The sequence below is a fragment of the Salmo trutta genome, chromosome 29 (genome assembly GCF_901001165.1).
Source record: "Salmo trutta chromosome 29, fSalTru1.1, whole genome shotgun sequence".
Taxonomy (NCBI): Eukaryota; Metazoa; Chordata; class Actinopteri; order Salmoniformes; family Salmonidae; genus Salmo; species Salmo trutta.
The window spans coordinates 15,967,196-15,988,714 of NC_042985.1; the positions used below are offsets into that span (position 1 = coordinate 15,967,196).

Sequence of the window (21,519 nt, forward strand, 5' to 3'; positions counted from 1 at the left end):
AGGCCCACCTCATCACCGGCCAAACCGACCATGACTGGGCCCAGTGTCGTCTGGGTTTGTCCGGTGTAGGCCGTCATTGTAAATAAGAATTTGATCTTAACTGACTTGCCTAGTTAAATAACGGTTAAATAAAAAATCACTAGGCCAGTGAACAGTGACAGTGTGCGTGGGTTCAGTTCAGTGGATTATTCTGCAGACTTCCCACCCAGCCCTGTGCTGAGCCATTGACTGTAAATAAGGTGCTGAGCACACAGTGAAGTTAGACCACCACGATGTCTTACTCATCCTTCATGTCCAGATCTGCTTTCCATCACCATGCTGAGACAGGAGAGATTAGGGAGAGGATTCTACCTACACCAGAGAGATTAGAGAGGGGATTCTACCTACACTAGAGAGAGGATTCTACCTACACCAGAGAGATTAGAGAGGATTCTACCTTCACCAGAGAGATTAGCGAGAGATGATTCTACCTACACCAGAGGGATTAGCGAGAGATGATTCTACCTACACCAGAGAGATTAGAGAGAGGATTCTACCTACACCAGAGAGATTAGAGAGAGGATTCTACCTACACTAGAGAGATTAGAGAGATGATTCTACCTACACCAGAGAGATTAGAGAGAGGATTCTACCTTCACCAGAGAGAGGATTCTACCTACACCAGAGGGATTAGCGAGAGATGATTCTACCTACACCAGAGGGATTAGCGAGAGATGATTCTACCTACACCAGAGAGATTAGCGAGAGATGATTCTACCTACACCAGAGGGATTAGCGAGAGATGATTCTACCTACACCAGAGGGATTAGCGAGAGATGATTCTACCTACACCAGAGGGATTAGCGAGAGATGATTCTACCTACACCAGAGGGATTAGCGAGAGATGATTCTACCTACACCAGAGGGATTAGCGAGAGATGATTCTACCTACACCAGAGGGATTAGCGAGAGATGATTCTACCTACACCAGAGGGATTAGCGAGAGATGATTCTACCTACACCAGAGAGATTAGGGAGAGGATTCTACCTACACCAGAGAGGGGATTCTACCTACACCAGAGAGATTAGAGAGGATTCTACCTACACCAGAGAGGGGATTCTACCTACACCAGAGGGATTAGAGAGAGGATTCTACCTACACCAGAGAGATTAGAGAGGATTCTACCTACACCAGAGAGATTAGAGAGGATTCTACCTACACCAGAGAGATTAGAGAGGTTTCTACCTACACCAGAGAGATTAGAGAGAGGCTCCTACCTACACCAGAGAGCTTAGAGAGAGGATTCTACCTACACCAGAGAGAGGATTCTACCTACACCAGAGAGATTAGGGAGAGGATTCTACCTACACCAGAGAGATGATTCTACCTACACCAGAGAGATTAGGGAGAGGATTCTACCTACACCAGAGAGGGGATTCTACCTACACCAGAGAGATTAGAGAGGATTCTACCTACACCAGAGAGGGGATTCTACCTAAACCAGAGAGATTAGAGAGAGGATTCTACCTACACCAGAGAGATTAGAGAGGATTCTACCTACACCAGAGAGATTAGAGAGGATTCTACCTACACCAGAGAGATTAGAGAGAGGATTCTACCGTCACCAGAGAGATTAGAGAGAGGATTCTACCTACACCAGAGAGATTAGAGAGAGGATTCTACCTACACCAGAGGGATTAGAGAGAGAATTCTACCTACACCAGAGAGATTAGAGAGGATTCTACCTACACCAGAGAGAGGATTCTACCTACACCAGAGGGATTAGAGAGAGGATTCTACCTACACCAGAGGGATTAGAGAGATGATTCTACCTACACCAGAGAGAGGATTCTACCTACACCAGAGAGAGGATTCTACCTACACCAGAGAGATTAGAGAGGATTCTACCTACACCAGAGAGAGGATTCTACCTACACCAGTGGGATTAGAGAGAGGATTCTACCTACACCAGAGGGATTAGAGAGATGATTCTACCTACACCAGAGAGAGGATTCTACCTACACCAGAGAGAGGATTCTACCTACACCAGAGGGATTAGAGAGGATTCTACCTACACCAGAGAGATTAGCGAGAGATGATTCTACCTACACCAGAGGGATTAGCGAGAGATGATTCTACCTACACCAGAGAGAGGATTCTACCTACACCAGAGAGAGGATTCTACCTACACCAGAGAGATTAGAGAGGATTCTACCTACACCAGAGAGGGGATTCTACCTACACCAGAGGGATTAGAGAGAGGATTCTACCTACACCAGAGAGGGGATTCTACCTACACCAGAGGGATTAGAGAGAGGATTCTACCTACACCAGAGAGATTAGAGAGGATTCTACCTACACCAGAGAGATTAGAGAGGATTCTACCTACACCAGAGAGATTAGAGAGGATTCTACCTACACCAGAGAGATTAGAGAGAGGCTCCTACCTACACCAGAGAGATTAGAGAGAGGATTCTACCTACACCAGAGAGATTAGGGAGAGGATTCTACCTACACCAGAGAGGGGATTCTACCTAAACCAGAGAGATTAGAGAGAGGATTCTACCTACACCAGAGAGATTAGAGAGGATTCTACCTACACCAGAGAGATTAGAGAGGATTCTACCTACACCAGAGAGATTAGAGAGAGGATTCTACCGTCACCAGAGAGATTAGAGAGAGGATTCTACCTACACCAGAGATATTAGAGAGGATTCTACCTACACCAGAGAGATTAGAGAGGATTCTACCTACACCAGAGAGATTAGAGAGAGGATTCTACCTACACCAGAGAGATTAGAGAGAGGATTCTACCTACACCAGAGAGATTAGAGAGAGGATTCTACCTACACCAGAGGGATTAGAGAGAGAATTCTACCTACACCAGAGAGATTAGAGAGGATTCTACCTACACCAGAGAGAGGATTCTACCTACACCAGAGGGATTAGAGAGATGATTCTACCTACACCAGAGAGAGGATTCTACCTACACCAGAGAGAGGATTCTACCTACACCAGTGGGATTAGAGAGAGGATTATACCTACACCAGAGGGATTAGAGAGATGATTCTACCTACACCAGAGAGAGGATTCTACCTACACCAGAGAGAGGATTCTACCTACACCAGAGGGATTAGAGAGGATTCTACCTACACCAGAGAGATTAGCGAGAGATGATTCTACCTACACCAGAGGGATTAGCGAGAGATGATTCTACCTACACCAGAGAGAGGATTCTACCTACACCAGAGAGATTAGAGAGGATTCTACCTACACCAGAGAGATTAGAGAGGATTCTACCTACACCAGAGAGAGGATTCTACCTACACCAGAGGGATCTGCTCTCAAAAAAGTGTTAGCTGGGTGACAACACTTTTAAACTGATGCACACTGTGTCCAGTCTAGTAGCCCTCCAGACATTACATTGACCCACTAGACTGGTGACTGCCCTCCAGACATTACACTGACCCACTAGACTGGTGACTGCCCTCCAGACATTACATTGGCCCACTAGACTGGTGACTGCCCTCCAGACATTACACTGACCCACTAGACTGGTGACTGCCCTCCAGACATTACACTGACCCACTAGACTGGTGACTGCTCTCCAGACTCCAGACATTACATTGGCCCACTAGACTGGTGACTGCCCTCCAGACATTACATTGGCCCACTAGACTGGTGACTGCCCTCCAGACATTACACTGACCCACTAGACTGGTGACTGCCCTCCAGACATTACACTGACCCACTAGACTGGTGACTGCCCTCCAGACATTACATTGGCCCACTAGACTGGTGACTGCCCTCCAGACTCCAGACATTACATTGGCCCACTAGACTGGTGACTGCCCTCCAGACATTACATTGGCCCACTAGACTGGTGACTGCCCTCCAGACTCCAGACATTACATTGGCCCACTAGACTGGTGACTGCCCTCCAGACTCCAGACATTACATTGGCCCACTAGACTGGTGACTGCCCTCCAGACTCCAGACATTACATTGGCCCACTAGACTGGTGACTGCCCTCCAGACATTACATTGGACCACTAGACTGGTGACTGCCCTCCAGACTCCAGACATTACATTGGCCCACTAGACTGGTGACTGCCCTCCAGACATTACACTGACCCACTAGACTGGTGACTGCCCTCCAGACTCCAGACATTACATTGGCCTACTAGACTGGTGACTGCCCTCCAGACATTACACTGACCCACTAGACTGGTGACTGCCCTCCAGACATTACACTGACCCACTAGACTGGTGACTGCCCTCCAGACATTACATTGGCCCACTAGACTGGTGACTGCCCTCCAGACATTACACTGACCCACTAGACTGGTGACTGCCCTCCAGACATTACATTGGCCCACTAGACTGGTGACTGCCCTCCAGACATTACACTGACCCACTAGACTGGTGACTGCCCTCCAGACATTACATTTGCCCACTAGACTGGTGACTGCCCTCCAGACGTTACATTGGCCCACTAGACTGGTGACTGCCCTCCAGACTCCAGACATTACACTGACCCACTAGACTGGTGACTGCCCTCCAGACATTACATTGGCCCACTAGACTGGTGACTGCCCTCCAGTCTGTGACTTCCCTATTTATCTGTCTCTGTATTTTCACTGCTGCCTAAAAATAGGGAGAAGCAGAACAAAACAAAATGGATGCACACAGAAATTAATATCCTAATGGGCCCTAGGCTATTTTTATTAACCTTGATATTGGTTGACAGCTCCATGAAAACAATTTTTTGTCTGAGGAAACGAAATGCCAATAACCTTAGTAGTCTCTATCCTAATCTTTGCTTATTGACTTGAGTCTTCATCTCTCCTCACTCTCTCTCTATATATTGAATCTCTCCTCACTCTCTCTCTTTCTCTCTATATTGAATCTCTCCTCACTCTCTCTCTTTCTCTCTATATTGAATCCCTCCTCACTCTCTCTCTTTCTCTCTATATTGAATCTCTCCTCACTCTCTCTCTTTCTCTCTATATTGAATCTCTCCTCACTCTCTCTCTATATTGAATCTCTCCTCACTCTCTCTCTATATTGAATCCCTCCTCACTCTCTCTCTTTCTCTCTATATTGAATCTCTCCTCACTCTCTCTCTTTCTCTCTATATTGAATCTCTCCTCACTCTCTCTCTTTCTCTCTATATTGAATCTCTCCTCACTCTCTCTCTTTCTCTCTATATTGAATCTCTCCTCACTCTCTCTCTTTCTCTCTATATATTGAATCCCTCCTCACTCTCTCTCTTTCTCTCTATATTGAATCTCTCCTCACTCTCTCTCTATATTGAATCTCTCCTCACTCTCTCTCTTTCTCTCTATATTGAATCTCTCCTCACTCTCTCTCTCTCTCTATATATTGAATCCCTCCTCACTCTCTCTTTCTCTCTATATTGAATCTCTCCTCACTCTCTCTCTTTCTCTCTATATTGAATCTCTCCTCACTCTCTCTCTTTCTCTCTATATTGAATCTCTCCTCACTCTCTCTCTTTCTCTCTATATTGAATCCCTCCTCACTCTCTCTCTTTCTCTCTATAATGAATCTCTCCTCACTCTCTCTCTCTCTCTCTATATTGAATCTCTCCTCACTTTCTCTCTATATTGAATCTCTCCTCACTCTCTCTCTCTATATATTGAATCCCTCCTCACTCTCTCTCTTTCTCTCTATATTGAATCTCTCCTCACTCTCTCTCTATATTGAATCTCTCCTCACTCTCTCTCTTTCTCTCTATATTGAATCTCTCCTCACTCTCTCACTCTCTCTCTATATTGAATCTCTCCTCACTCTCTCTCTATATTGAATCTCTCCTCACTCCCTCTCTTTCTCTCTATATTGAATCTCTCCTCACTCTCTCTCTCTATATTGAATCTCTCCTCACTCTCTCTCTTTCTCTCTATATTGAATCTCTCCTCACTCTCTCTCTTTCTCTCTATATTGAATCTCTCCTCACTCTCTCTCTCTCTCTATATATTGAATCCCTCCTCACTCTCTCTCTTTCTCTCTATATTGAATCTCTCCTCACTCTCTCTCTATATTGAATCTCTCCTCACTCTCTCTCTCTCTCTATATATTGAATCCCTCCTCACTCTCTCTCTTTCTCTCTATATTGAATCTCTCCTCACTCTCTCTCTATATTGAATCTCTCCTCACTCTCTCTCTCTCTCTATATATTGAATCCCTCCTCTCTCTCTCTTTCTCTCTATATTGAATCTCTCCTCACTCTCTCTCTTTCTCTCTATATTGAATCTCTCCTCACTCTCTCTTTCTCTCTATATTGAATCTCTCCTCACTCTCTCTTTCTCTCTATATTGAATCCCTCCTCACTCCCTCTCTTTCTCTCTATATTGAATCTCTCCTCACTCTCTCTTTCTCTCTATATTGAATCTCTCCTCACTCTCTCTCTTTCTCTCTATATTGAATCTCTCCTCACTCTCTCTCTTTCTCTCTATATTGAATCCCTCCTCACTCTCTCTCTCTCTCTATATATTGAATCTCTCCTCACTCTCTCTCTTTCTCTCTATATTGAATCTCTCCTCACTCTCTCTCTCTTTCTCTCTATATTGAATCTCTCCTCACTCTCTCTCTTTCTCTCTATATTGAATCTCTCCTCACTCTCTCTCTTTCTCTCTATATTGAATCCCTCCTCACTCTCTCTCTTTCTCTCTATATTGAATCTCTCCTCACTCTCTCTCTCTCTCTATATATTGAATCCCTCCTCACTCTCTCTTTCTCTCTATATTGAATCCCTCCTCACTCTCTCTCTTTCTCTCTATATTGAATCTCTCCTCACTCTCTCTCTATATTGAATCTCTCCTCACTCTCTCTCTATATATTGAATCTCTCCTCACTCTCTCTCTTTCTCTCTATATTGAATCTCTCCTCACTCTCTCTCTATATTGAATCTCTCCTCACTCTCTCTCTATATATTGAATCCCTCCTCACTCTCTCTTTCTCTCTATATTGAATCTCTCCTCACTCTCTCTTTCTCTCTATATTGAATCCCTCCTCACTCTCTCTCTCTTTCTCTCTATATTGAATCTCTCCTCACTCTCTCTCTATATTGAATCTCTCCTCACTCTCTCTCTATATTGAATCTCTCCTCACTCTCTCTCTCTCTCTCTATATATATTGAATCGCTCCTCACTCTCTCTCTTTCTCTCTATATTGAATCCCTCCTCACTCTCTCTCTTTCTCTATATATTGAATCCCTCCTCACTCTCTCTCTTTCTCTCTATATTGAATCTCTCCTCACTCTCTCTATATTGAATCCCTCCTCACTCTCTCTTTCTCTCTATATTGAATCTCTCCTCACTCTCTCTCTTTCTCTCTATATTGAATCCCTCCTCACTCTCTCTCTTTCTATATTGAATCCCTCCTCACTCCCTCTCTTTCTCTCTATATTGAATCTCTCCTCACTCTCTCTCTCTATATTGAATCCCTCCTCACTCTCTCTCTTTCTCTCTATATTGAATCCCTCCTCACTCTCTCTCTTTCTCTCTATATTGAATCTCTCCTCACACTCTCTCTATATTGAATCTCTCCTCACTCTCTCTCTATATTGAATCTCTCCTCACTCTCTCTCTTTCTCTCTATATTGAATCTCTCCTCACTCTCTCTCTATATTGAATCTCTCCTCACTCTCTCTCTTTCTCTCTATACTGAATCTCTCCTCACTCTCTCTCTATATTGAATCTCTCCTCACTCTCTCTCTTTCTCTCTATATTGAATCTCTCCTCACTCTCTCTCTTTCTCTATATATTGAATCTCTCCTCACTCTCTCTCTATATTGAATCTCTCCTCACTCTCTCTCTTTCTCTCTATATTGAATCTCTCCTCACTCTCTCTCTTTCTCTCTATATATTGAATCTCTCCTCACTCTCTCTCTTTCTCTCTATATTGAATCTCTCCTCACTCTCTCTCTATATTGAATCTCTCCTCACTCTCTCTCTATATTGAATCTCTCCTCACTCTCTCTCTATATTGAATCTCTCCTCACTCTCTCTCTATATTGAATCTCTCCTCACTCTCTCTCTTTCTCTCTATATTGAATCTCTCCTCACTCTCTCTCTTTCTCTCTATATTGAATCCCTCCTCACTCTCTCACTCTCTCTCTATATTGAATCCCTCCTCACTCTCTCTCTTTCTCTCTATATTGAATCCCTCCTCACTCTCACGATCTCTGTTCCATCTCTTCTCACTCCTCTGCTCCATGGCTCTTATAGCTAAACCATCTGGTGACCTAGAGCCAACAATGAATAACTAGGGACCAAAGTCATCCCACCACTGAAACCTGAGATACAGCCTAACTGGCCCTCTGAGTCCAGATATCATGCAGCTATGGGTTTGCTATTGTAACTCCTCCATAGAGATGTAGGATCTTAATTTGATCACGCTTTTGTTGATGAGAATTTTCCTGCACGGCAGTTTATTCAAGTTTTAAAAAGGCTTCTAAAGTTTGTAATTTCCACTTTAACATTTCAGACTCGATTTGCACAAACTTAAAATGTATCAACCCCTACAAAAAAAAAATCCATTAATTATGATCCACATAATTATTCACAATTCCTTTTGCTTCAGGATTATTTCCCTACTGTAGCAAACTGGCTCAAATGAAGATCCTACAGCCGTAACTCCCTCCGTAATGGCATTTCCCTCCATCTGAGAGATACACCCCATAATTATAGCTATCATTGAATATGTGTCATTGTTAATGATATCATGGTATATGTGATATCTAGAACTAGAACACCGCAAATCATTTTGAATGAGACAATGATCTTGCTGATGAGGAAATGGAGAATCTCTCCAGAAATCCCCAGGTCTAGTGTCTTGTCCACAACACATCACTGTATGGGTATTCTGGCAACTTTTATTATAGTGGCTAGATATCTTGTGGATTTGGATTCTCTAGGATGTTTGAGCAGCAGACAACAGACGATATACCTAAAAAATAACCAAACTAACCCAATCAAAGATATGACTTACAGGCATAGTCAAATCATTTCTAAACTAATTCTACTGAGAGAAATTGTACTGTTAAAACCAGACTCCGGTTTTAATTGGCAGTCCTCCATCCTTTAACAGTTAATATTACGTTGACACATCAACCAAACACTACACTGTTTATACAGTAGTTTAAAGTCCACAGAACAGCCTTCAGCATGATGTTTGTCCCTGTTCCCTGAACAGCCTTAATGCATGGTGAACCACAGCGAGTGAAGACTTAACTCCTAACTAAAGCAGGATTCTATGAACTAAAGCAGGATTTGAGGGTGGTTTCCCTCCAGCCCCAGACTCAGGGTGGGCAGGGGGCAAAGCCAGGCAGGCTGAATGACTGCAGTCTTTTGAGTCAAAAAAGTATACTTGTTTGCTTTGGACACCGTTCCAACTCAGCAATGACAGATATATAGTAAAGCTCACCTTAAAACTTTGAAGGCTAAAAGATGTGGCGGTAATGTCTGAGAAGGAACATATAAAATGTCCAATGAAGCCTAATCTAAACCTGCTTTTCAGTAAAAATGTTGTAATTTGGATTGCATGCCAGAGGTTATTGTTTGGGTTGAAAGTGTTCCTAACATAATTTGTCCCAGACAGGATTCATCTGTTGTGGTGAAGAGTTCATGTTTCAGAGGGAAAGTACACTGAGTCATGGAAAGCTGAGAATGAACCACAACAGATAATGTAAGATGGAGAGATACAGAAAGCCTATTCCTTTTCTCCTTTTCTACACTACATAGGACAATCCCAGTTGAAGTCTGTACCCTGTACTGTATAGTAGGGTCTGGTTTACAATCTTAATAACAGGCAGCCATTTTGGTTTACCATAGTTGATACAGGATTGTGAGAGTGGTTATTATTACCAGCTGTTTCATAACTTTATACTTATCACAGTATGGGATAAGCATTAGAGCTCAGACAGAGATAACACCATCGCCTTCATTCAGACAAAACAACTGATTGCCAAGAGATAATAATTCATTCTGAGACCAAACAAAGCCCCCTATTACACTACCCATTGTTTGTGGTGAAATGATTTAGTTGTGGATTGTGAGGTCTAACATGTGGACTCTGATCTGCTCCAATGTCTCTAACCACAGAGTCTTCGGGTTATATGTTCTTTCTGCCTGTTTCCTGTTGACAGATCAGTGGTCAGATTGGTCTTCTCTAAAAGCATGTTGCCAAACAAAGTGTATTACCTACAAGTCAAATGTTGCTCTAACCATTGGCGATCAGAAGTAATACTGTAGAATCCCCAGTAAATCATTTACCTGTCCTTGAAGAAGAAGGTCTCTCCTCTGATCTGGGCCACAGCATCAAACACCACAGGTTCATTACAGATGTCCATAGGAGTGACTGGGCCCTGGGTGGGAGGCACGGGCTTGTCTGTACCAGCACCTGAGAGGAAAAGGAGAGGCAACATGGTGAGCAATGAGTAGATGAGATTGATATCCTTCAACAAGGAGAAATACATTTGTTACCTGCAGGACATTCACCAAAGTACACTGGTTATGAACGGCGGGTGAAGTCATGGTTACACGTTATTTTAAAAAGGTACCTACATAATGACTTCATAACACATTTATAACCCATACATAACCCATAAGCAGTACATAAGAATTTCAAACTGACCATAGAGCTCCTGAATGCCCTTGATGTCGTCGTTGGACAGTCTAAAGTTCTTGGTGAAGGTGTACATGGGGGCCATCAGAGCACCAGGGTCCTGGGAGTGCTCCAAGCCCAGGGCATGGCCAAACTCATGGGCCGCAACCAGGAACAGACTGTAGCCTGGACAACACCAATAGGAGTGAGAGATACAGCAACACATATTCAAAGCATAACAAGTCAAGATATAGTCAGGTGAATGAGAATAGTTTCCATGTTGGGAAATTCCTGATGGCCACTTTCCCTTCATTCTGCATAGACAATGAATGACTAAATACATTAATGAATAAAACAGAATAATAATACAAATTATTCAAATAAATAAACATGAATTGTCATTGTCCACTAAACTGCTAAAACCACCTACAAACAAGCATAATGTCAAAGGTCATCGATTCCATATTTACCTTGATCAGGACAGAAGCCCCACTTGCGGTCATCGTCGTAGCTCTTGGTGGAGGCGCACCACATCTTGCCGTCGCTACGTCCAGAAGCGGTGCAACTGTCATAAGTGTCTCCAAGGAACGTGAAGGGGAACACACAGGGGGAACCCTCAGAGTTTCCTCCAACGGTGGACATGGCTGCATGGGTGAACAAAAATACATATTTCAGAACCAAATGGACTTTTCTTAATGAGCCGATAAGGTAGTGCTTAAAGATATCAACTTGATTTGGGTTGAATTGCTAAATGGATTTTCTTGAGAAACTACCATGACTGTAATGACATTGACATCAGATGTATTTTGTGTCTACGGTATATCCAAAACAAAACCAAATACCACTCTCCAAAAAGTGGCTTTTCTTTTCCTGCATGATAATATTATTTCTGGGATCTGGGTTGGTACAGCACTGGGCTTGTGTAGTTTGTTAAGCAGCCTGTTTCTTATTCAGTGCTTCTTACACACACACACACACACACACACACACACACACACACACACACACACACACACACACACACACACACACACACACACACACACACACACACACACACACCAGCATTCCCAACCAATTAGAACCAGATGAAAACCTCAGCCTTAAACCCCCCCCCTCTCTCCCTTTCTGCCTCTCTTTCTCTCCCCATATCCCGCTCTCTCACTCTCCCGACTCTACCCCAAAGCCCTGAGCCAGCCCCACTGACACAATGGAAAATAACCCCAGCCAGCAGCCACTCAGTAAAATACTTTTACAGTCATTCAGGAGACTAGCTGCTGCAAGATTGGAAACCATAGGTCTGGAACATTATAACATTCTCCTACACCAATACATGGAGGCATCAGCACAGCACACCTTGACTAATAAATGCAAGCACCCACACTAGTGATGCGCAGGTTGACTCATAACCTGCAGTCCCGGGAGGATGGGTTTAGGGTCATTAAATATTGTGTGGCTGAAGGGTGGGTGGGTAGGCGGGCGGGCGGGTTGAATAAAGAGAAACAATACCTTTAAAAAAATCCATAAATGTATAATTCTTGTGCAATATATATAGGTTACATTGAGGTTTTTATTTCATTATTTTAGGCTATCTGGTATTAGTGCATAAGCCTAAGCTTCAGGACTTAACTGTACGTGTGCCAAATAGCTTACACCGCCAATCACCAAATAATGCTTTTGGGAATGGGCAGAAAGCCAAATAATGCTTTTCTTAATGGGCAGAAAAAGTTCACGTCAATACACAGAGACAAGAAGGACATTGTCGAAGTTGAATTCAATAAGACAAAAGCTGCGAAAGGAGAATTGAAAACAAATAGGAAGGAGGGCCAGAAAAGTAATGTTCAGAAAATATTTGGAGAAGTGGTAAAAGAGGATTAGCAGTAACATAGCAGTACCGGCTATCTTATGTGTGATGATTGTGAGGTGGTACACCAATTCCACAGCCACAAGACGAGACTTCAAATAGGCCTATGGCATGTCAAAGGAACTGTAGCCTACTGTTAAGATTGGTTAATGGAAAGTGAAATCTGGACACTGACTGTAGGTCTATAACCTCTCACATAGCCTTAAAAATAACTCCTGCAGAATTAAGCATTTCCTTTGACCTCAAGGCTTGGTTTTTGCTCTGACATGCACTGTCAACTGTGGGACATTATATAGACAGGTGTGTGCCTTTCCAAATAATGTCCAATCAACTGAATTTACCACAGGTGGACTCCAATAAAGTTGTAGAAACATCTCAAGGATGGACAATTGAAACAGGACGTACCTGAGCTCAATTTCAAGTCTCACAGCAAAGGTTCTGAAAACTTACACGACCGTTTAAAAGTTTGGCGCCACTTAGAAATGTCCTTGTTTTTGAAAGAGAAGCACATTTTTTGTCCATTAAAATAACATCAAATTGATCAGAAATACAGTGTAGACATTGTTAATGTTGTAAATGACTATTGTAGCTGGAAACTAGCTAATCCAAGTTTATCATTTTAAAAAGGCTAATTGATCATTAGAAAACCCTTTTGCAATTATGTTAGCACAGCCAAAAACTGTTGTTCTGATTAAAGAAGCAATAAAACTGGCCTTTAGACTAGTTGAGTATCTGGAGCATCAAATCAAATCAAAGTTTATTTGTCAGGTCTACAACAGGTGTAGACCTTACAGTGAAATGCTTACTTACAGGCTCTAAACAACAGTGCAAAAAAGGTATTAGGTGAACAATAGGTACGTAAAGAAATAAAACAACAGTAATAAGACAGTGAAAAATAACAGTAGCGAGGCTATATACAGTAACGAGGCTATAACAGTAGTGAGGCTACATACAGGCACCGGTTAGTCGGGCTGAATGAGGTAGTATGTACATGTAGGTATGGTTAAAGTGACTATGCATATATGATAAACAGAGAGTAGCAGTAGCGTAAAAGAGGGGTTGGCGGGTGGTGGGTGGCGGGACACAATGCAGATAGCCAATGTGTGGGGGCACTGGTTGGTCGGGAAAATTGAGGTAGTATGTACATGAATGTATAGTTAAAGTGACTATGCATATGATAAACAGAGAGTCGCAGCAGCGTAAAAGAGGGGTTGGGGGGGGGGGGGGGCACACAATGCAAATAGTCCGGGTAGCCATTTGATTACCTGTTCAGGAATCTTATGGCTTGGGGGTAAAAACTGTTTTATCCCCAAGCATTTGTGGGTTTGATTACAGGCTCAAAATGGCCAGAAACAAAGACCTTTCTTCTGAAACTCATCAGTCTATTCTTGTTCTGAGAAATGAAGGCTATTCAGAAACTGCCAAGAAACTGAAGATCTCGTACAACGCTGTGTACTACTCCCTTCACAGAACAGCGCAAACTGGCTCTAACCAGAATACAAAGAGGAGAGGGAGGCCCCGGTGCACAACTGAGCAAGAGGACAAGTACATTAGAGTGTCTAGTTTGAGAAACAGACGCCTCAAAAGTCCTCAACTGGCAGCTTTATTAAATAGTACCTGCACCAGTCTCAACGTCAACAGTGAAGAGGCGACTCCGAGTTGCAAAGAAAAAACATATCTCAGACTGGCCAATAAAAAGAAAAGATTAAGATGGGCAAAAGAACACAGACACTGGACAGAGGAAGATTTAGAAAAAAGTGTTATGGACAGACAAAAAAAAGGTGTTCGGATCACAAAGAAGAACATTCCTGAGACGCAGAAAAAATGAAAAGATGCTGGAGGAGTGCTTGACGACATCTGTCAAGCATGGTGGAGGCAATGTGATGTCTGGCGGTACTTTGGTGGTGGTGAAGTGGGAGATTTGTACAGGGTAAAAGGGATCTTGAAGAAGGAAGGCTATCCATTTTGCAACGCCATGCCATACCCTGTGGACGGCTCTTAATTGGAGCCAATTTCCTCCTACAACAGGACAATGACCCAAAGCACAGCTGGTATTCTGTCTATAATGGAGTGGCAAGCACAGTCACCGGATCTCAACCCTATTGAGCTGTTATGGGAGCAGCTTGACCGTAAGAAGTGCCCATCAAGTCAATCAAACTTGTGGGAGGTGCAGATCTCTTCAGATTACCTCAACAAATTGACAACTAGAATGCCAAAGGTCTGCAAAGCTGTAATTGCTGCAAATGGAGGATTCTTTGACGAAAGCAATTTTTGAAGGACACAATTATTATTTCAATTAAAAATCATTATTTATAACCTTGTCAACGTCTTGACTATATTTCCTATTCATTTTGCAACTTATTTCATGTATGTTTTCATGGAAAACAAGGACATTTCTAAGTGACCCCAAACTTTTGAATGGTAGTGTATGTAAATAAGGTATTTCAGATTTTTTATTTTTAATACATTTGCACAAAATTCAAAAAACCTGTTTTCGCCTTGTCATTATGGGGTAATTATTCTAAAAAAAATTTTAGAATGAGGCTGTAACGTAACAAAATGTGTGCACTGTATAATGACAGCTACATGTATCTAATTATAGACAAGTTGGCTAATAAATAGCCCACCAAAATGTTGTAAATTATAAGCAGACACATATCTAAATCAGGCAAAAGAAATATCCTGTACCCTACGTCAAAACATTGTTCTGCCGTCTTTGACAGTAGCCTATATGTCACGTCTTCCGCGGAGGTCGGTCCCTCTCCTTGTTCGGGCGGCGCTCGGCAGTCAACGTCACCGGTCTTCCAGCCATCGCCGATCCACTTTTCATTTTCCATTTGTTTTGTCTGTGGGTTTTTCACACCTGGTTTCAATTCCCCCATTACCTGTTCATTATTTAACCCTCTGTTTCCCACATGTAATTGTGCGTATTTGTTCCATGTTGATGGCTGTATCTGACGGCTGGTATTTTGTTGCCGGGGTTTGTACTATGCACCCGTGTCATTTTCGTGGTACCGGTATATTTCACGCACCGTTGTACTGTTTCTATACTGGTGGTTTTCATGTATTAAATACCTTGTCCACGCATCTCAGCTCTCCTGCGCCTGACTCCTTTTCACCAGTTACCCACAGCCTCGACACTATAGCGCATTTTCTACATTCAGGTTAGGGTTGGGTGAGGCCTCAGACTTTCACTATCACATATAGTCGGGCGGTTGCGGATGGGTTAATAGCAATAGTGGGCGGGTGAAGAAACAGCTGACCCGCGCACCACTAACACACGCTAGCACGCACACACACAACCTGGCTCAAGTACAATCGAAGCACACACATATTTCAATATAATCCTCAGATGAAGGTTTCCATGCAACAGTTAGGTCTGTTGGATGTATCAGTGCCCTTAGCGGTTTGGGTTAACACAGCTGATGAGGCTTGTATGCTATATGGACGGAGAGACCCCTTCAGGCTTGGGCAGTATGAACTGGGAACCTACCTGTTTCAGGGCAGAACCCGTAGGACTTGTCATTGTCATAGTTCTCAGTCGTAGCACACCAGCGGTAGCCGTCGTCACGCCCCTGAGTGGTGCAACCATCATAGTTCTCCCCTTGGAACGTGAAGGGGAACTTACAGGGAGCTCCGTCCGCGTTTCCACCCAGGGTGAACAGCACTGTAACACAGGAAGTTGAAGGAATTATCTATATAGAGTTTACAGTAGGTTTTCATAATTTAATAAAATGCCATGGCAGTTACGTTGAGCCTGAGTTTGAGTGATTTCACAGATTCAATCTTAAGCTAACTGAACCGCAAAATCATTCTTTGTCAGGGTGTTACACATCCACTCTGTCCAGACTAAAATGTTTATTGCTACAGTATATCAACAGTCCATAAAACTATCAACAAGAGAAATGTTTCACAAGACTTCACTGAGTACGCCATTTTCTCAAGATCAAAGGATAACCAGTTAGGAAGTTTCATAAAGACTGTTGGTCTCATATGAGTCGACTGTAAGCCAATATGTATCAATATGTCTTTGCGCTCATTTATGGTGAGTCTATACCCTAATGTCAGTACCATGGACAGCAACACAAACAGACAGACAAAAGGATTGATGAAAAGCTTCATGAATCTGGCCCAGCAACACAGAGAAGTGGGAGTATTTTATGACCCAGACAACACCAGTTTCCCAGAATGGACTCCCACCCACTTGGTCCCAGTCCAACAGCAACACAGCTTGTTCTAACTAATCACAAACCTGTCACCTGGAGTAACTCCTGGCCTACTCCTCGTCAGAAACTACAGCTAAACACCACAATAAACGTTCCTTGAGGGACTGCAACACTTAACTTTATACACTCCATGTAGATATCAAAATGCATACTAGAACTCTTTTGCACAATACATTCACAGGAACTCTTTAGAGGAAAATGAAAAACACAGCATTTTGGCTCCTACTCACATTCATGGGGACAGAAACCGTATTTGCCGTCGTCGTCAAAGTTGTATGTGGTGGAGCACCAGAGGAATCCATCATCACGGCCCTGATTGGTACAGCTGTTGTACTCCTTCCCCATAAACATGAAGGGGAACTTACAGAACTCCCCCTCTGCATTACCAAACTTCACCTTCACAACTGTGGAGAGGAGGGGGATGGGGTGAGGGGAGAGGTGATGATCAAACAGAGCTGTATCCGATACTGTGCGCTTCAGCCATTTCATTGGTGAAATGTTAACCGCAAATTGCTTGAAAAACGTGGCATGTATGACCATGAATAAATAGGTGATAAGTAAAAACAAGTAGGTTTATATATTAGATCAGGATGAACTCTTATTTACAGACTTTATTTACAACTCAGACAGTACAGTCTCCAGTACCTTGTCCTTCTCCCAGGGTCCACTGCTCGTCGTCATCAAAGTGGGAGTCTCCCCCGGTGCCTGGTCCAGGAGCGAAGGCATGAGCCAGCAGACCATCTTTACCATCGAAGGGGTAGCCATCTCCATGCTCTGTGGATTCACATAACAAGGGTTAAAACAAAAGGACTCAAGGCACAGATCAGTATACAATTACAGCCTTGCTGGATGGATTCAACTCAGAATAGAACTGTCTCTGAAGTAGCTAGTGTTAGACTTCAACAGTGTAGATCACGTATGGGTTGGTGCCATGAAGACATGTAATGAAAACATGTCATTCTGGGCTTGTTTTGACCACAAGTCGGTCAGACAGTGATATGTTCGCCATGAGAATATTGACTTTATGTGAGACACAGGGAACCCAGAGAAAGAGCAACTAGTAACTCACACATAGGCAGGCCTACGGTACTATACGATTAGCTGAGCACCCATCATCTAATCTAGTTCCCAGCCACTTCCGCCCTTTTGCACAATAGCCGGATGATGAGTAGCCTGGTTAAACCAGTGTGAACGAAGGTGAGAGCAGAATTAAGTCTTGTTTAACTAGGCTACTCATCATCCGGCATTGCTGACGTTTCATACAGTACATTCAGCAGAATATAAAAGTCTAAACTGTTCTGTAATACCGTACCGTTGCGGCCAAAGTTAATCATGATGTCAGCCTCTCCATCCATGAGGCGGGTGAACTTGAGTGGGGTGACGTCACTCCACACTTTGAAGGCCCTTAAGAAGGCGTCATCAATAGTCTCCTCGTCTAGGTCAGGAGAGTGGCCTAGAATCCTGAGAGGTGGAACACAGAGAGGAGAAGAAACTGAGGAGGAGACTCATTAAAACAGCTCATCCCTGGCTGAAGATGCGCTGCATCATACATCTTACATAATGGAATATTACTGTGCGATTGACTAGGTATGCTTGAGGAAATGCACGTAATGCAAGCAGAGGGACCAATGTCAGCATATAAAACCCTCAAACGTGAGATTCACCTATGTCAAAATGCAGAAGACAAAAGCTTGTACACTCCACTCTTCTATTTACAGGACAAAAGCAATAGAGCAGAGCTTTCCTAAACCCCCCTTCTGGACAAAAAGTCCATCAGTCTTCAGGCCTTGCCTATGACTCATGTGGTTAGAATGCTTCATGAGAGAGTCCAGCAACTAACCCCTGCTATGTGAGTCTGTCTGAGCATTACAACCCTCTGTCTCTTGTTGTTTTGGTTAACTTCTCCCCATCTTTGTTTTTCCCATGGTGCATACAGTGAGTCTGAGTGGTCATGAGGACACAGAAAGGGCTGATGTAAACAACAGAACTTTACTCTCTTCTTAACCTCAAATTAAAAATATCAAAACAAGCACACATTGTACAGGAATCTTGGAGTTAGCAGATTGTGGTTGGGTTGGTGGGCAGCACATAGTTGAGGTTTTCATCTCCCCAAAACAAGCTGCAGGGGCTGGAGGAGTCATTTCCTTAGTTCAGCAGTCAGCACATTGCACAGCAACATAGGGAGTTATATGGAGTACAACCCTATTGCACAACTCCCTATACCAAAACACTCTTTGGGCCAAACGAACATGTTTTGACCACTGACCTGTAGGTGATGGCGTTTTGCTGCCACTTGGGTTTCCTGTGGAAGAAGTTGTATTGGGCAACATCAGGAACTCCACAGCGGGGCTTCTTCATGATCTCCACTGTCTTGGGGTCGATCTCGCCCGTCTCTTGTAGCGAGAAGAACTTCTGCATTTTCTTCAGGGTGTCCTTCAGCACCATGAGATTACATCGGTCTTGTGGGCAGCCATAGAACTTGTTCAGATAGTGCTGCAGAAGGGAATAAAAGAACAGCCTATGAGTTGATATAGGATCTATTCTGATGCCTTCCTATTCTATATAGTGCATTCATCCATGTAGACATACTGTATCAATGAATACATGAACATTTGTGTGCATTACACAATGAAACATCTCCACTGGGCACAGATGTCAGTTCAATGTCTGTTCCACTTGGTTCAATGTAATTTCATTGAAATGAGTGGAAACAATGTTGATTCAACCAGTGTGTACCCAGTGTGTATCCAACGATCAGGTCTGAAGCCAAAACATTATGAGTTTCATGAATGATGTCATTTTAAAGTAATTCACAAATGGTCGAATGGCATTTAAGTTCTATCTTCCTGAATTAATTGAAAATAACCGATAAAGTAGTTTGAAGCGAAAGTCACATTACATTCCCACTATGAAAAGTTGTTTATGGAACACTTACCAGAGCCACTTCTTTGTCTGTTTTTGGACTATCGTCTCCTGGGAACTTGATAATGGGCGAGGGAGCTGCAGAGGTTTTCTGGAGAAAGGCGATTAACTGTACCAAAAACACTTTGAGGACAAGGTGTCGGGGGCTAAATGCCGTGTGGCACCCCATCTTTCCCCGGTGGAGAATCGCTGTGTATGTAATCAGGATGGAGAAAAACAGAACGCTTCTGGGCTGGATGTAGTCCTCTTGCTTTATCTTCTCCTCAACGGGACATTCTGCACTGCAACCCAGGTCTGTTAACTCAGTTGTGCTTACACATACAATTTTTTATGCTGCTTGCCACGGGAAGTATAGGCTACAGACTGCGCAGTCTCCCCAAATCGGGGAACGTTGGAGAAATGTAACCGGAGACCTGTTCTAATTACGAGTTTACTGCGTAATTCCTAGCCTCCCTTGGTCTATTCGTTGTATCTGCGCATACATTGAAGCGGGTACAATGATGGCACGAATCCAGCATAAATAGTAGATAGATTGACAATGAAACCAAACAGATAGGGAAAATTCAGCATAAAGAGCGCGCCTTTCTAGGTTACCGACGAACAGAGGCCATGGGACTACAGGGAATGTCTTGTAACGTTTCGATCACAGTACGCAGCATCATCTGGATATGTATTCAACTTCTCGCTACCAATTCTGTCAAGCCGTCTACGCATACAGTTTGACGCATACATTCGATAAATCCAACGTATGCACCACACAGAACGCACCTTCTGCTACCATTTCTGTCAAGCCATCTATACATATAGTTTGATGCATATGTTCAATAAATCCAACATATGCACCACACCGAACGCACTGCATCTACCTCTGCAACGCAATGCTGCAAGACAAATGTAGCTTTCATTGGAAATGAACTTAATTCTGGTGTACCAAAATGCAGTGACTCTGTCGGTGTGTTCGAAACATAAGTTTTAGCAAATGTTTATGAGCTCCTATACACCGCATTCATCCACTCAGAGGACCAAACCCCAGATCATGACATGAAATAAGGAAAGAGACAAATGTTGCGTCAAAACAACCACTTTAACAGTGACAACGAAATTTGTAGCGTGTAGCCTAATATTGCTAGAAATAGTTAAGTTTAACAAAATGTTAAAACCACTGAAAAAGTTGGAACATGAGTTCAAAGGCGCTCTATAACCAGGCCCTGACGTTGAGAGTTCACCTGTTCTGTCCTGGATCCAGCGCCTCTTTTAAGACATTTGTGATTATGTTAGCAAAATGCCTACAAAAGCCGTTAGCAAAAATGTTTACCTGACACCTGTTGCTGCAAGGAACAGTACATTTTGTATCCTAGGCCTAGGTGTGGCTTACTACTTCATTCTTAGAGAGAAAGGTGCTATCTTGAACCTAAAAGTTATTCAGCTGTCACCATAGGAGCACCCTTTGAAGAACCATTTTTGATTCCAGGTAGAACCCTTTTATTTCCAGGTAGAACCCTTTTGAGTTCCATGTAAAACTCTTTCCAGAGCGTTTTAAGGAGTTCTACCTGGAACCAAAAAGGGTCCTACCTGGAACCAAAAAGGGTTCTCCTATGGGTCAGCCGAAGAACCCTTTTGGAACCCTTTTTCTAAGAATGTACCTTAGCAAACTTAGACCGCCTACTAATACTGTTTCTTACCATAACAAAAAATACTATGTTTTTTAATGTTATGTTGACCAAAAAAATATGTATAGCTTCAAATCATGATAAGAAAAGCAATGTTGCTCTCATAGACTAGGCTACATCAAGCACTAGCTATATCAAGCACTAATTCCATGTGAACATGTCATGGAATGCACTTTATTCTGCTCTTTTTTTCACAGCTTCTGAGAGTTTGCTGTTGGACCTTTTGCTGTT

At 43.0% G+C, this 21,519-nt stretch overlaps 1 protein-coding gene across 1 annotated transcript in view; it reads right to left on the bottom strand.

The window, feature by feature from the left end:
- Window positions 1–19,975, bottom strand: part of LOC115167017 (72 kDa type IV collagenase) — a 28,687-nt gene extending 8,712 nt beyond the window's left edge. The window contains exons 1-9 of the mRNA XM_029721025.1: window positions 19,632–19,975; window positions 18,963–19,189; window positions 18,009–18,157; window positions 17,342–17,470; window positions 16,927–17,100; window positions 15,964–16,137; window positions 11,077–11,250; window positions 10,637–10,792; window positions 10,276–10,402 (exon numbers count right to left, since the gene is read on the bottom strand). Coding sequence (XP_029576885.1) covers window positions 10,276–10,402; window positions 10,637–10,792; window positions 11,077–11,250; window positions 15,964–16,137; window positions 16,927–17,100; window positions 17,342–17,470; window positions 18,009–18,157; window positions 18,963–19,189; window positions 19,632–19,787 — 1,466 coding nt within the window. The 5' untranslated portion in view covers window positions 19,788–19,975. The remainder of the gene's footprint in view (window positions 1–10,275; window positions 10,403–10,636; window positions 10,793–11,076; window positions 11,251–15,963; window positions 16,138–16,926; window positions 17,101–17,341; window positions 17,471–18,008; window positions 18,158–18,962; window positions 19,190–19,631) is intronic.
- Window positions 19,976–21,519: the final 1,544 nt, after the last annotated feature.